At 51.8% G+C, this 13,925-nt stretch overlaps 1 protein-coding gene across 1 annotated transcript in view; it reads left to right on the plus strand.

The window, feature by feature from the left end:
• The first annotated feature begins 270 nt into the window (after nt 1–270).
• Nucleotides 271–13,925, plus strand: part of LOC140133862 (unconventional myosin-Ig-like) — a 151,190-nt gene continuing 137,535 nt past the window's right edge. Inside the window, exons 1-5 of the mRNA XM_072154511.1 lie at nt 271–617; nt 6,868–7,076; nt 9,030–9,123; nt 13,550–13,715; nt 13,795–13,848. Of these exons, the coding sequence (XP_072010612.1) occupies nt 523–617; nt 6,868–7,076; nt 9,030–9,123; nt 13,550–13,715; nt 13,795–13,848 (618 nt within the window). The 5' untranslated portion in view covers nt 271–522. The remainder of the gene's footprint in view (nt 618–6,867; nt 7,077–9,029; nt 9,124–13,549; nt 13,716–13,794; nt 13,849–13,925) is intronic.

The raw sequence follows: 13,925 nt of genomic DNA on the forward strand, positions 1-13,925 counted from the left end.
TCTCACACAGGATGTACAGGCAGGGGGCGGGGCTGTGACTACCTCTCACACAGGATATACAGGCAGGGGGCGGGGCTGTGCCTACCCCTCACACAGGATATACAGGCAGGGGGCGGGGCTGTGCCTACCCCTCACACAGGATATACAGGCAGGGGGCGGGGCTGTGACTACCTTTCACACAGGATATACAGGCAGGGGGCGGGGCTGTGATAATGGACATTTATCCTTGTGTTCTCCTGTACCAGCAGGGGGCGCTGGGTGCCTGTAGTAGTGATTGGGTGGTTTCCGTGGATCGCCCCCATCCTCTGTGGTCTCCTCTGCTCACGGTTGCCGCCGGCTCAGTCATCTCACAACTTCCCATCTTACGTCTCCGCCTGAAACCGCAGCAGGAAGTGGCAGCCGGCTCGGCTCTGTGCTCAGTCTTCCTGTGACTTGAGGAGACATTAGCAAATATCTCTCTGATCCTTCACTGTCACCCATCCACACCCCAACACGGGCGAGCGCCCCCTCTTCCCTAGCGCCATGGCGGAGCACGAGAGCCTGGAGTTTGGGAAAGCGGATTTTGTTCTGCTGGACACGGTGACGATGGACGACTTCATGGCAAATCTCAAGCTCAGGTAAGTTACAGGTAAGGGATGTCTTAAAGGGGAAGTCAGCTGCCCTAATAATATGTGACAGAAGAGAGACTGTTCTGTTCTTTTTTTTTTTTTTTTTTAATTGCTTTATTGGCAATAAACGGTGCATCAGATATAACAACATAGATCTGTACACAATCATTAACATCTGTACAGAACCAGCGATCCAGAAAACCCCAACCCAGACATAGAACAGTAACCAACCTGGTCGAGAGGTGTCCAGAGAGAAATGGGGGCAGATTTACTTACCCGGTCCATTCGCCATCCAGTGGCGCGTTCTCTGCGGTGGATTCGGGTCTTCCGGCGATTCACTAAGGCAATTCCTCCGACGTCCACCAGGTGGCACTGCTGCGCTGAAGAGAATCAGAACGCACTCAAGTACACCGGCCTATTCCTAGTGAAGGTAAGTGCAAGCTCTGTCGATTTCCGTCGCGTGCATGCCAGCGCCGTTGCGCCACAATCCGATCGCGTGCGCCAAAATCCCGGGGCAATACAGGAATGGGAATCGGAAAACGCGAATCGGGCCCTTAGTAAATGACCCCCATGGAGTTAAAGAAAAGGTAGTGACAATGGTTAGGCAATAAGGTAACCCACCACCCTATTTCTGGAGAACAAGGAATCCCTCCTGCCGACAGTGCACAAGGAGTGCAGGAAGCGTGCCCAACTGTGATATGTGAAATTATAATAGTATCACCTACAGCGAGTATTACACTCACTGAGAAGGGACAAGAGACTCTCAGACGGGGGAAGAGGACCAGAACTTATCCGGGCAGCCGCGGTGTTTGTACACTATATTCTCGTAAGGTAGAGTCAGAGTAACTAGTTTCTCCCACTGAGAGACGGTAGGAGAGCGATCGGCCACCAGCGTATGGCAATGGCCTTACAGAGCCTCCTCCTAGAGGATAGCTTCATGATGGGACCAGTCATCCTCCCGGGTAATTCCCACCAGGCACAGGGCCGGCGATGGGACCAGTCATCCTCCAGGGTAATTCCCAGCAGGCACAGGGCCGGCGATGGGACCAGTCGTCCTCCCGGGTAATTCCCAGCAGGCACAGGGCCAGCGATGGGACCAGTCATCCTCCCGGGTAATTCCCAGCAGGCACAGGGCCAGCGATGGGACCAGTCATCCTCCCGGGTAATTCCCAGCAGGCACAGGGCCGGCGATGGGACCAGTCATCCTCCCTGGTAATTCCCAGCAGGCACAGGGCCGGCGATGGGACCAGTCATCCTCCCGGGTAATTCCCAGCAGGCACAGGGCTGGCGATGGGACCAGGCATCCTCCCGGGTAATTCCCAGCAGGCACAGGGCCGGCGATGGGACCAGTCATCCTCCAGGGTAATTCCCAGCAGGCAAAGGGCCGGCGATGGGACCAGTCGTCCTCCCGGGTAATTCCCAGCAGGCACAGGGCCGGCGATGGGACCAGTCGTCCTCCCGGGTAATTCCCAGCAGGCACAGGGCCGGCGATGGGACCAGTCATCCTCCCTGGTAATTCCCAGCAGGCACAGGGCCGGCAATGGGACCAGTCATCCTCCCTGGTAATTCCCAGCGGGCACAGGGCCGGCGATGGGACCAGTCATCCTCCCGGGTAATTCCCAGCAGGCACAGGGCCGGCGATGGGACCAGTCATCCTCCCGGGTAATTCCCAGCAGGCACGGGGCCGGCGATGGGACCAGTCATCCTCCAGGGTAATTCCCAGCAGGCACAGGGCCAGCGATGGGACCAGTCATCCTCCCGGGTAATTCCCAGCAGGCACAGGGCCGGCGATGGGACCAGTCATCCTCCCGGGTAATTCCCAGCAGGCACAGGGCCGGCGATGGGACCAGTCATCCTCCCGGGTAATTCCCAGCAGGCACGGGGCCGGCGATGGGACCAGTCGTCCTCCAGGGTAATTCCCAGCAGGCACAGGGCCGGCGATGGGACCAGTCGTCCTCCCGGGTAGTTCCCAGCAGGCACGGGGCCGGCGATGGGACCAGTCATCCTCCCGGGTAATTCCCAGCAGGCACGGGGCCGGCGATGGGACCAGTCATCCTCCCGGGTAATTCCCAGCAGGCACAGGGCCGGTGATGGGACCAGTCATCCTCCCGGGTAATTCCCAGCAGGCACAGGGCCGGCGATGGGACCAGTCGTCCTCCCTGGTAATTCCCAGCAGGCACAGGGCCGGCGATGGGACCAGTCATCCTCCAGGGTAATTCCCAGCAGGCACAGGGCCGGCGATGGGACCAGTCGTCCTCCCGGGTAGTTCCCAGCAGGCACAGGGCCGGCGATGGGACCAGTCATCCTCCCGGGTAATTCCCAGCAGGCACAGGGCCGGCGATGGGACCAGTCGTCCTCCCGGGTAATTCCCAGCAGGCACAGGGCCGGCGATGGGACCAGTCATCCTCCCGGGTAATTCCCAGCAGGCACAGGGCCGGCGAGGTAGGGAGCGGTGTATTCAGGATATCAGACAGCAGAGAATCCGGCGATGTAATCGCAGGTCCATATTATGTGGATGAAATCTGCCCGGTCCATGTGACATCTAGAGTGCGGCAGTCTATACATATGGAACAGTCTGACCGGAGTGATATCGCACTGATGGATGATGAATTCGTTTATTATTGGCTGCCGGTGATACCGAGGTCTGAGACACTCTGTTCTTGTCTCATACCCCAGAGCTGCACTCACTATTCTGCTGGCAGAACTACACTTTACATGCATTCGCGGTTTCCCAACGTGTTACCCAAATATTTCCGATTTGCGACAATTTTCCCTGTATTTCCCGGGATTTTGGCGCACACGATAGGATTGTGGCACATCGGCGCCGGCAGGGGGCGTGGTCGAATAACAACCCGACGGATTCGGAAAAACCGCTGCATTTAAAAAAAAATGTGTTGTGAAAATTGCACTTACCTTCACTCAGTGTACTCCAGGGCGTTCCGATGCTCTTCAGCGCAGCAGCGCCACCTGGTGGAACTACCTTAATAAATCCCGGCCGGACCCGAATCCTCCGCAGGGAATGCGCCGCTGGATCGCGAATGGACCGGGTAAGTAAATCTGCCCCACTGTGTGCATATATATGCAGCAGAATAGTGAGTGCAGCTCTGGAGTATAATTATACCCAGTATATAAGTCGGTGGATGTGGTCCTTATATACAGGATAATAGGCGCTGTACTGTGTGCTGTTATACAGGATAATAGGCGCTGTACTGTGCGCTGTTATACAGGAGGCGTGGTGCGCTCTGCCCAGGAGATAATGTTCGGTACTTCTTCCTGTGGATTCTGGGTCTGGAGCAGGAAGTTCTGGGGGCAGTGATAGTAATGTGTCTGTTATCAGGGACACCACAGTCACTGCCCCCACTATACATGAACCGTGTGGTGCCCCCATAGCATCGGCTTAGATACAGCGCAGCAGAGAATTTTGCAGGAGCAGATACAGAACTTCTAAGCCATTATCACCCAGGATAGGATTAGATACACAGGTCAGCAGTATCACACAGGATAGGATTAGATACACAGCTCAGCAGTATCACACAGGAGAAGATTAGATACACGGCTCAGCAGGCAGTATCACACAGGATAGGATTAGATACACAGGTCAGCAGTATCACACAGGATAGGATTAGATACACAGCTCAGCAGTATCACACAGGAGAGGATTAGATACACGGCTCAGCAGGCAGTATCACACAGGATAGGATTAGATACACAGCTCAGCAGTCAGTATCACACAGGATAGGATTAGATACACAGCTCAGCAGTATCACACAGGATAGGATTAGATACACAGCCCAGCAGTATCACACAGGATAGGATTAGATACACAGCTCAGCAGGCAGTATCACACAGGATAGGATTAGATACACAGCTCAGCAGACAGTAACACACAGGATAGGATGAGATACACAGCTCAGGAGTATCACACAGGATAGAATTAGATACACAGCTCAGCAGACTGTATCACACAGGATAGGATTAGATACACAGGTCAGCAGTATCACACAGGAAAGGATTAGATACACAGCCCAGCAGTATCACACAGGATAGGATTAGATACACAGCACAGCAGGCAGTATCACACAGGATAGGATTAGATACACAGCTCAGCAGACAGTATCACACAGGATAGGATTAGATACACAGCTCAGCAGACAGTATCACACAGGATAGGATTAGATACACAGCTCAGCAGACAGTATCACACAGGATAGGATTAGATACACAGCTCAGCAGACAGTATCACACAGGATAGGATTAGATACACAGCTCAGCAGGCAGTATCACACAGGATAGGATTAGATACACAGGTCAGCAGTATCACACAGGATAGGATTAGATACACAGCTCAGCAGGCAGTATCACACAGGATAGGATTAGATACACAGCTCAGCAGGCAGTATCACACAGGATAGGATTAGATACACAGCTTAGCAGGCAGTATCACACAGGATAGGATTAGATACACAGCTCAGCAGGCAGTATCACACAGGATAGGATTAGATACACAGCTCAGCAGGCAGTATCACACAGGATAGGATTAGATACACAGCACAGCAGTATCACACAGAATAGGATTAGATACACAGCTCAGCAGGCAGTATCACACAGGATAGGATTAGATACACAGCTCAGCAGGCAGTATCACACAGGATAGGATTAGATACACAGATCAGCAGACAGTATCACACAGGATAGGATTAGATACACAGATCAGCAGACAGTATCACACAGCATAGGATTAGATACACAGCTCAGCAGTATCACACAGGAGAGGATTAGATACACAGCTCATCAGGCAGTATCACCCATGGCAGTATTGGATACACAGCTCATTAGGCAGTATCACACATGGCAGTATTGGATACACAGCTCATTAGGCAGTATCACACAGGGCAGTATTGGATACACAGCTCATTAGGCAGTATCACACAGGATAGGATTAGATACACAGCTCAGCAGGCAGTATCACACAGGATAGGATTAGATACACAGGTCAGCAGTATCACACAGGATAGGATTAGATACACAGCTCAGCAGGCAGTATCACACAGGATAGGATTAGATACACAGCTCAGCAGGCAGTATCACACAGGATAGGATTAGATACACAGCTCGGCAGGCAGTATCACACAGGATAGGATTAGATACACAGCACAGCAGTATCACACAGGATAGGATTAGATACACAGCTCAGCAAGCAGTATCACACAGGATAGGATTAGATACACAGCTCAGCAGGCAGTATCACACAGGATAGGATTAGATACACAGCTCAGCAGTATCACACAGCATAGGATTAGATACACAGCTCATCAGGCAGTATCACACATGGCAGGATTAGATACACAGCTCATCAGGCAGTATCGCACATGGCAGGATTGGATACACAGGTCATCAGGCAGTATCGCTAATGGCAGGATTGGATACACAGCTCATCAGGCAGTATCGCACATGGCAGGATTAGATACACAGCTCATCAGGCAGTATCACATATGGCAGGATTAGATACACAGCTCATTAGGCAGTATCACACATGGCAGGATTGGATACACAGCTCAGCAGTATCACACAGGATAGGATTAGATACACAGCTCATCAGGCAGTATCACACATGGCAGGATTAGATACACAGCTCATCAGGCAGTATCGCACATGGCAGGATTGGATACACAGCTCAGCAGGCAGTATCACACAGGAGAGGATTAGATACACAGCTCATCAGGCAGTATCACACATGGCAGGATTAGATACACAGCTCATTAGGCAGTATCACACATGGCAGGATTGGATACACAGCTCAGCAGGCAGTATCACACAGGATAGGATTAGATACACGGCTCAGCAGTATCACACAGGAGAGGATTAGATATACAGCTCAGCAGTATCACACATGGCAGGATTGGATACACAGCTCAGCAGGCAGTATCACACAGGATAGGATTAGATACACGGCTCAGCAGTATCACACAGGATAGGATTAGATACACAGCTCATCAGGCAGTATCACACATGGCAGGATTGGATACACAGCTCATCAGGCAGTATCACACAGGATAGGATTAGATACACAGCTCATCAGGCAGTATCGCACATGGCAGGATTAGATACACAGCTCAGCAGTCAGTATCACACAGGATAGGATTAGATACACAGCTCAGCAGGCAGTATCACACAGGAGAGGATTAGATACACTGGCTCTGTGTATTTGTGCTGTGGCCCCTGGGGCCCCGGATACTGACCCTCGTTCTCCTCTCCCCAGGTTTCAGTGCGGGAGGATCTACACTTATATCGGGGAGGTTGTTGTGTCTGTAAATCCCTACAAACACATGGATCTGTACGGAAAAGAGATGATTGAATATTACCGGGGCAGAGAGCTGTACGAGAGGCCGCCGCACCTCTACGCCATCGCAGACGCCGCGTACAAAGCCATGAAGCGCAGAGCCAAGGACACGTGTATCGTTATATCAGGTGCACTGCATAATGTATAATATATCCGCCCTATAACGATATATATCTATACTGCCCCCGCTGGCCACACGGAGCACTGCAGGAGCGAGGCTTCCAATAGTCTGAGCTCCAGGAGACTTAGGGCACATCTACTAAGAACAGAGCATGGTGTACTATGTGCAGGGGGTGTACTATGTGCAGGGGGTGTGTACTATGTGCAGTGTGTTCTATGTGCAGTGTGTACTATGTACAGGGGGTGTACTATGTGCAGGGGGGGTGTACTATGTGCAGGGGGTGTGTACTATGTGCAGGGTGTGTGTACTATGTGCAGGGGGTGTGTACTATGTGCAGGGTGTGTGTACTATGTGCAGGGGGTGTACTATGTGCAGGGGGTGTGCTATGTGCAGGGGTGTACTATGTGCAGTGTGTTCTATGTGCAGTGTGTACTATGTGCAGGGGGGGGTGTACTATGTGCAGGGGGGGGTGTACTATGTGCAGGGGGGGTGTACTATGTGCAGGGGGTGTGTACCCTGTGCAGGGGGTGTGTACCCTGTGCAGGGGGTGTGTACTATGTGCAGGGTGTGTACTATGTGCAGGGGGTGTGTACTATGTGCAGGGGGTGTGTACTATGTGCAGGGTGTGTACTATGTGCAGGGTGTGTACTATGTGCAGATGGTGTGTACTATGTGCAGGGGGTGTACTATGTGCAGGGGGTGTGTACTATGTGCAGTGTGTACTATGTGCAGGGGTGTGTACTATGTGCAGGGGTGTGTACTATGTGCAGGGGTGTGTACTATGTGCAGTGTGTACTATGTGCAGGGTGTACTATGTGCAGGGTGTACTATGTGCAGGGTGTGTATTATGTGCAGGGGGTGTGTACTATGTGCAGTGTGTACTATGTGCAGGGGGTGTACTATGTGCAGGAGGTGTACTATGTGCAGGGGGTGTACTATGTGCAGGGTGTGTACTATGTGCAGGGGGGGTGTACTATGTGCAGTGTGTACTATGTGCAGGGGGGGGTGTACTATGTGCAGGGGGGGTGTACTATGTGCAGGGGGTGTGTACTATGTGCAGGGGGTGTGTACTATGTGCAGGGGTGTGTACTATGTGCAGGGGGGTGTACTATGTGCAGGGGGGTGTACTATGTGCAGGGGGGTGTACTATGTGCAGGGGGTATGTACTATGTGCAGGGGGCATGTACTATGTGCAGGGGGCGTGTGCTATGTGCAGGGGGTGTGTACTATGTGCCGGGGTGTACTATGTGCAGGGGTGTGTACTATGTGCAGGGGGTGTATTATGTGGGGGGTGTACTATGTGCAGGGGGGTGTACTATGTGCAGGGGTGTGTACTATGTGCAGGGGGTATGTACTATGTGCAGGGGGTATGTACTATGTGCAGGGGGTGTGTACTATGTGCCGGGGGTGTACTATGTGCAGGGGTGTGTACTATGTGCAGTGTGTACTATGTGCAGGGTGTACTATGTGCAGGGGGTGTACTATGTGCAGGGCGTTTGCTATGTGCAGGGGGCGTGTGCTATGTGCAGGGTCCTGTGTACTGTGCATGGGGCACCAGATTCAGGATTGCTGGTGCACGTTCTTCATGAATATAGCGCCCCCTGCACTGCCCCGACAGAGTGCACCATTTTCTTTGGTGCACCTCTAACATGGGGTGTGCGACAGACTTCTGTCCGACTCTGATGCACGGTCCGACTGAGCGCTGTAATGTTGCGTGAAGAGTAGTGCAGTCGCTCCACAAAGTGTTGCATGCACTATGCGTCTCGGACACTTCTTATACCTGTGAAGCAGTTTACACGGGAAAGAACGTGCAAAGTCTGACAGAAAACTGGCGCCGGCCCTTAGTGAATGAGCCCCATCTGTTGTACTTCTCCTCCTCTCGTTCTGCCCCTGGATATAGAAGATGTGCTGGATACGAGGTCTCCGCTACTCACAGATCTTCTGTAATGTGCTCCCACAGGTGAGAGCGGGGCAGGAAAGACTGAGGCCAGCAAGTACATCATGCAGTATATCGCAGCCATAACCAACCCCACACAACGAGAGGAGGTGGAAAGGTGAGTGATGATCGAAATTTGGGGCTCACCGGAGTCATCATGGACAACATATGTAATTGTAACTCTTTACCCCTCACCCACAATCTACAGTCTCTGCAGAATATTCTACTCACCACCTTCCAATCCCTTGTATGATACACTGTGTATTGAGGGATGGTTGTAGACCCCGTTACGGTCCCACTGATATCCTCTGGACTTAGGCTTTTGGTGGGAATCTGCTTGTTGGTAATCTTTACTGCTTTCAGTTATAATATTGGAGGGGATTTATCACATGCTGATCCGGTGTGGTGCAAATTTGGGCTGTATCCTGGATAGCTGGTGTGTAGGGCATAGCCCCCTCCATGCCACCCCATAGCCACATGGCAAGGTAGATGTAAGGGGAAAATGCGCCAGAAATTGAGACTATTTCAGGGCTTCGATGGCAGATCCCATTGTGGTTCCACTGTCATCTTATCTGGAGCTGTTTGGGGTCACTATAAGCCCAATACTGTGAGGGATGGTGGCAGACCCCATTGTGGTTCCACTGTCATCATCTCATCTGGAGCTGTTGGGGCTCACTATAAGCCCAATACTGTGAGGGATGGTGGCAGACCCCATTGTGGTTCCACTGTCATCATCTCATCTGGAGCTGTTGGGGCTCACTATAAGCCCAATACTGTGAGGGACGGTGGCAGATCCCATTGTGGTTCCACTGTCATCATCTCATCTGGATCTGTTTGGGCTCACTATAAGCCCAATACTGTGAGGGACGGTGGCAGATCCCATTGTGGTTCCACTGTCATCATCTTATCTGGAGCTTTTGGGGCTCACTATAATACCAATGCTGTGAGGGATGGTGGCAGACCCATTGTGGTTCCACTGTCATCATCTCTTCTGGAGCTGTTGGGGCTCACTATAAGCCCAATACTGTGAGGGATGGTGGCAGACCCCATAGTTGTTCCACTGTCATCATCTCTTCTGGAGCTGTTGGGGCTCACTATAAGCCCAATACTGTGAGGGATGGTGGCAGACCCCATTGTGGTTCCACTGTCATCATCTGGAGCTGTTGGGGCTCACTATAAGCCCAATACTGTGAGGGATGGTGGCAGACCCCTTTGTTGTTCCACTGTCATCATCTCATCTGGAGCTGTTGGGGCTCACTATAAGCCCAATACTGTGAGGGATGGTGGCAGACCCATTGTTGTTCCACTGTCATCATCTCATCTGGAGCAGTTTGGGCTTACTATAAGCCCAATACTGTCAGGGATGGTGGAAGACCCCATTGTGGTTCCACTGTCATCTCATCTGGAGCTGTTTGGGCTCACTATAAGCCCAATGCTGTGAGGGACGGTGGCAGATCCCATTGTGGTTCCACTGTCATCATCTCATCTGGAGCTGTTTGGGCTCACTATAAGCCCAATGCTGTGAGGGATGGTGGCAGATCCCATTGTGGTTCCACTGTCATCATCTCATCTGGAGCTGTTGGGGTTCACTATAAGCCCAATACTGTGAGGAGCGGTGGCAGATCCCATTGTGGTTCCACTGTCATCATCTCATCTGGAGCTGTTGGGGTTCACTATAAGCCCAATACTGTGAGGAGCGGTGGCAGATCCCATTGTGGTTCCACTGTCATCATCTCATCTGGAGCTTTTTGGGCTCACTATAAGCCCAATGCTGTGAGGGATGGTGGCAGACCCCATTGTGGTTCCCCTGTCATCATCTTATCTGGAGCTGTTGGGGCTCACTATAAGCCCAATACTGTGAGGGATGGTGGCAGGCCCCATTGTGGTTCCACTGTCATCATCTCTTCTGGAGCTGTTGGGGCTCACTATAAGCCCAATGCTGTGAGGGACGGTGGCAGATCCCATTGTTGTTCCACTGTCATCATCTCTTCTGGAGCTATTTGGGCTCACTATAAGCCCAATACTGTGAGGGATGGTGGCAGACCCCATTGTGGTTCCACTGTCATCATCTTATCTAGAGCTGTTGGGGCTCACTATAATACCAATGCTGTGAGGGACGGTGGCAGACCCCATTGTTGTTCCACTGTCATCATCTCTTCTGGAGCTGTTGGGGCTCACTATAAGCCCAATGCTGTGAGGGACAGTGGCAGACCCCATTGTGGTTCCACTGTCATCATCTTATCTGGAGCTGTTGGGGCTCACTATAAGCCCAATACTGTGAGGGATGGTGGCAGATCCCATTGTGGTTCCACTGTCATCATCTCATCTGGATCTGTTTGGGCTCACTATAAGCCCAATACTGTGAGGGATGGTGGCAGATCCCATTGTGGTTCCACTGTCATCATCTTATCTGGAGCTGTTGGGGCTCACTATAAGCCCAATACTGTGAGGGATGGTGGCAGACCCCTTTGTTGTTCCACTGTCATTATCTCATCTGGAGCTGTTGGGGCTCACTATAAGCCCAATACTGTGAGGGATGGTGGCAGACCCATTGTTGTTCCACTGTCATCATCTCTTCTGGAGCTGTTGGGGCTCACTATAAGCCCAATACTGTGAGGGATGGTAGCAGATCCCATTGTGGTTCCACTGTCATCATCTTATCTGGAGCTGTTTGGGCTCACTATAAGCCCAATGCTGTGAGGGATGGTGGCAGATCCCATTGTGGTTCCACTGTCATCATCTTATCTAGAGCTTTTGGGGCTCACTATAAGCCCAATACTGTGAGGGACGGTGGCAGATCCCATTGTGGTTCCACTGTCATCATCTTATCTAGAGCTGTTGGGGCTCACTATAAGCCCAATACTGTGAGGGACGGTGGCATATCCCATTGTGGTTCCACTGTCATCATCTCTTCTGGAGCTGTTTGGGCTCACTATAAGCCCAATGCTGTGAGGGATGGTGGCAGATCCCATTGTGGTTCCACTGTCATCATCTTATCTAGAGCTGTTGGGGCTCACTATAAGCCCAATACTGTGAGGGATGGTGGCAGACCCCATTGTGGTTCCACTGTCATCATCTCTTCTGGAGCTGTTTGGGCTCACTATAAGCCCAATGCTGTGAGGGACGGTGGCAGATCCCATTGTTGTTCCACTGTCATCATCTTATCTGGAGCTGTTTGGGCTCACTATAAGCCCAATGCTGTGAGGGACAGTGACAGACCCCATTGTGGTTCCACTGTCATCATCTTATCTAGAGCTGTTGGGGCTCACTATAAGCCCAATACTGTGAGGGATGGTGGCAGACCCCATTGTGGTTCCACTGTCATCATCTCTTCTGGAGCTGTTGGGGCTCACTATAAGCCCAATGCTGTGAGGGATGGTGGCAGATCCCATTGTGGTTCCACTGTCATCATCTCATCTGGAGCTGTTTGGGCTCACTATAAGCCCAATACTGTGAGGGACAGTGGCAGATCCCATTGTGGTTCCACTGTCATCATCTCTTCTGGAGCTGTTTGGGCTCACTATAAGCCCAATGCTGTGAGGGACGGTGGCAGATCCCATTGTTGTTCCACTGTCATAATCTTATCTGGAGCTGTTTGGGCTCACTATAAGTCCAATGCTGTGAGGGACGGTGGCAGACCCCATTGTGGTTCCACTGTCATCATCTTATCTAGAGCTGTTGGGGCTCACTATAAGCCCAATGCTGTGAGGAGCGGTGGCAGATCCCATTGTGGTTCCACTGTCATCATCTCATCTGGAGCTGTTTGGGCTCACTATAAGCCCAATACTGTGAGGGACAGTGGCAGACCCCATTGTGGTTCCACTGTCATCATCTTATCTGGAGCTGTTTGGGCTCACTATAAGCCCAATGCTGTGAGGGATGGTGGCAGATCCCATTGTGGTTCCACTGTCATCATCTTATCTGGAGCTGTTTGGGCTCACTATAAGCCCAATGCTGTGAGGGATGGTGGCAGATCCCATTGTGGTTCCACTGTCATCATCTTATCTAGAGCTTTTGGGGCTCACTATAAGCCCAATGCTGTGAGGGATGGTGGCAGATCCCATTGTGGTTCCACTGTCGTCTCATCTGGAGCTGTTGGGGCTCACTATAAGCCCAATGCTGTGAGGGATGGTGGCAGACCCCATTGTGGTTCCACTGTCGTCATCTCATCTGGATCTGTTGATCAGATTCTGTTGATTTGTAAATTACATTGCTGTACCTTTAGCATATTTTATGGAATTACAGCCACACCCTTTGACCATACAGTAAGCGAACGTGACTAAAGCCTTGTTGTAGACCCCATCATGGCCCCCTTATCATGTGATCCACTACTGTGGTGCAATGGTGCACATTATCTTCAGTGTTGATGATCTGCACATAGCAAGGCTGCCCGGCTCTATGTACACGGCTGTGTGGCACGGTTGTAGACCCCATCACAGTCCTACTGCAGGTCTGTAGCTCAGTGTACATCTTATCTGCAGATAATTACCACAAAGTTACATATAATGGAGACACAGATCAGTGTAATGTCTCCTCCTGTCCAGGGTGAAGAACGTTCTGCTGAAGTCCAACTGTGTCCTTGAAGCCTTCGGAAATGCCAAAACCAACCGCAATGACAACTCCAGTAGATTCGGCAAATACATGGACATCAACTTTGACTTTAAAGGTGACCCAACAGGAGGCCACATCAACAACTATCTCCTGGAGAAGGTAAGAGGAGGAACCCCGGGCCAAGACGTGACCTTCATGGGGTGTAGACCGTGTCCTCATTGTCATCTCCTCATTCCAGTCCCGGGTCCTGAAGCAGCAGCCGGGTGAGAGGAACTTCCACTCCTTCTACCAGGTGGGTGGGCTCCGCGGCTGCGGGGGCTGCAGGGGCTGCTGGGGGTTGTAGTGCTGATGGCGTTTTGCATTCAATGT

Source organism: Engystomops pustulosus, chromosome 5, assembly GCF_040894005.1.
Source record: "Engystomops pustulosus chromosome 5, aEngPut4.maternal, whole genome shotgun sequence".
In the NCBI taxonomy this organism is placed as follows: Eukaryota; Metazoa; Chordata; class Amphibia; order Anura; family Leptodactylidae; genus Engystomops; species Engystomops pustulosus.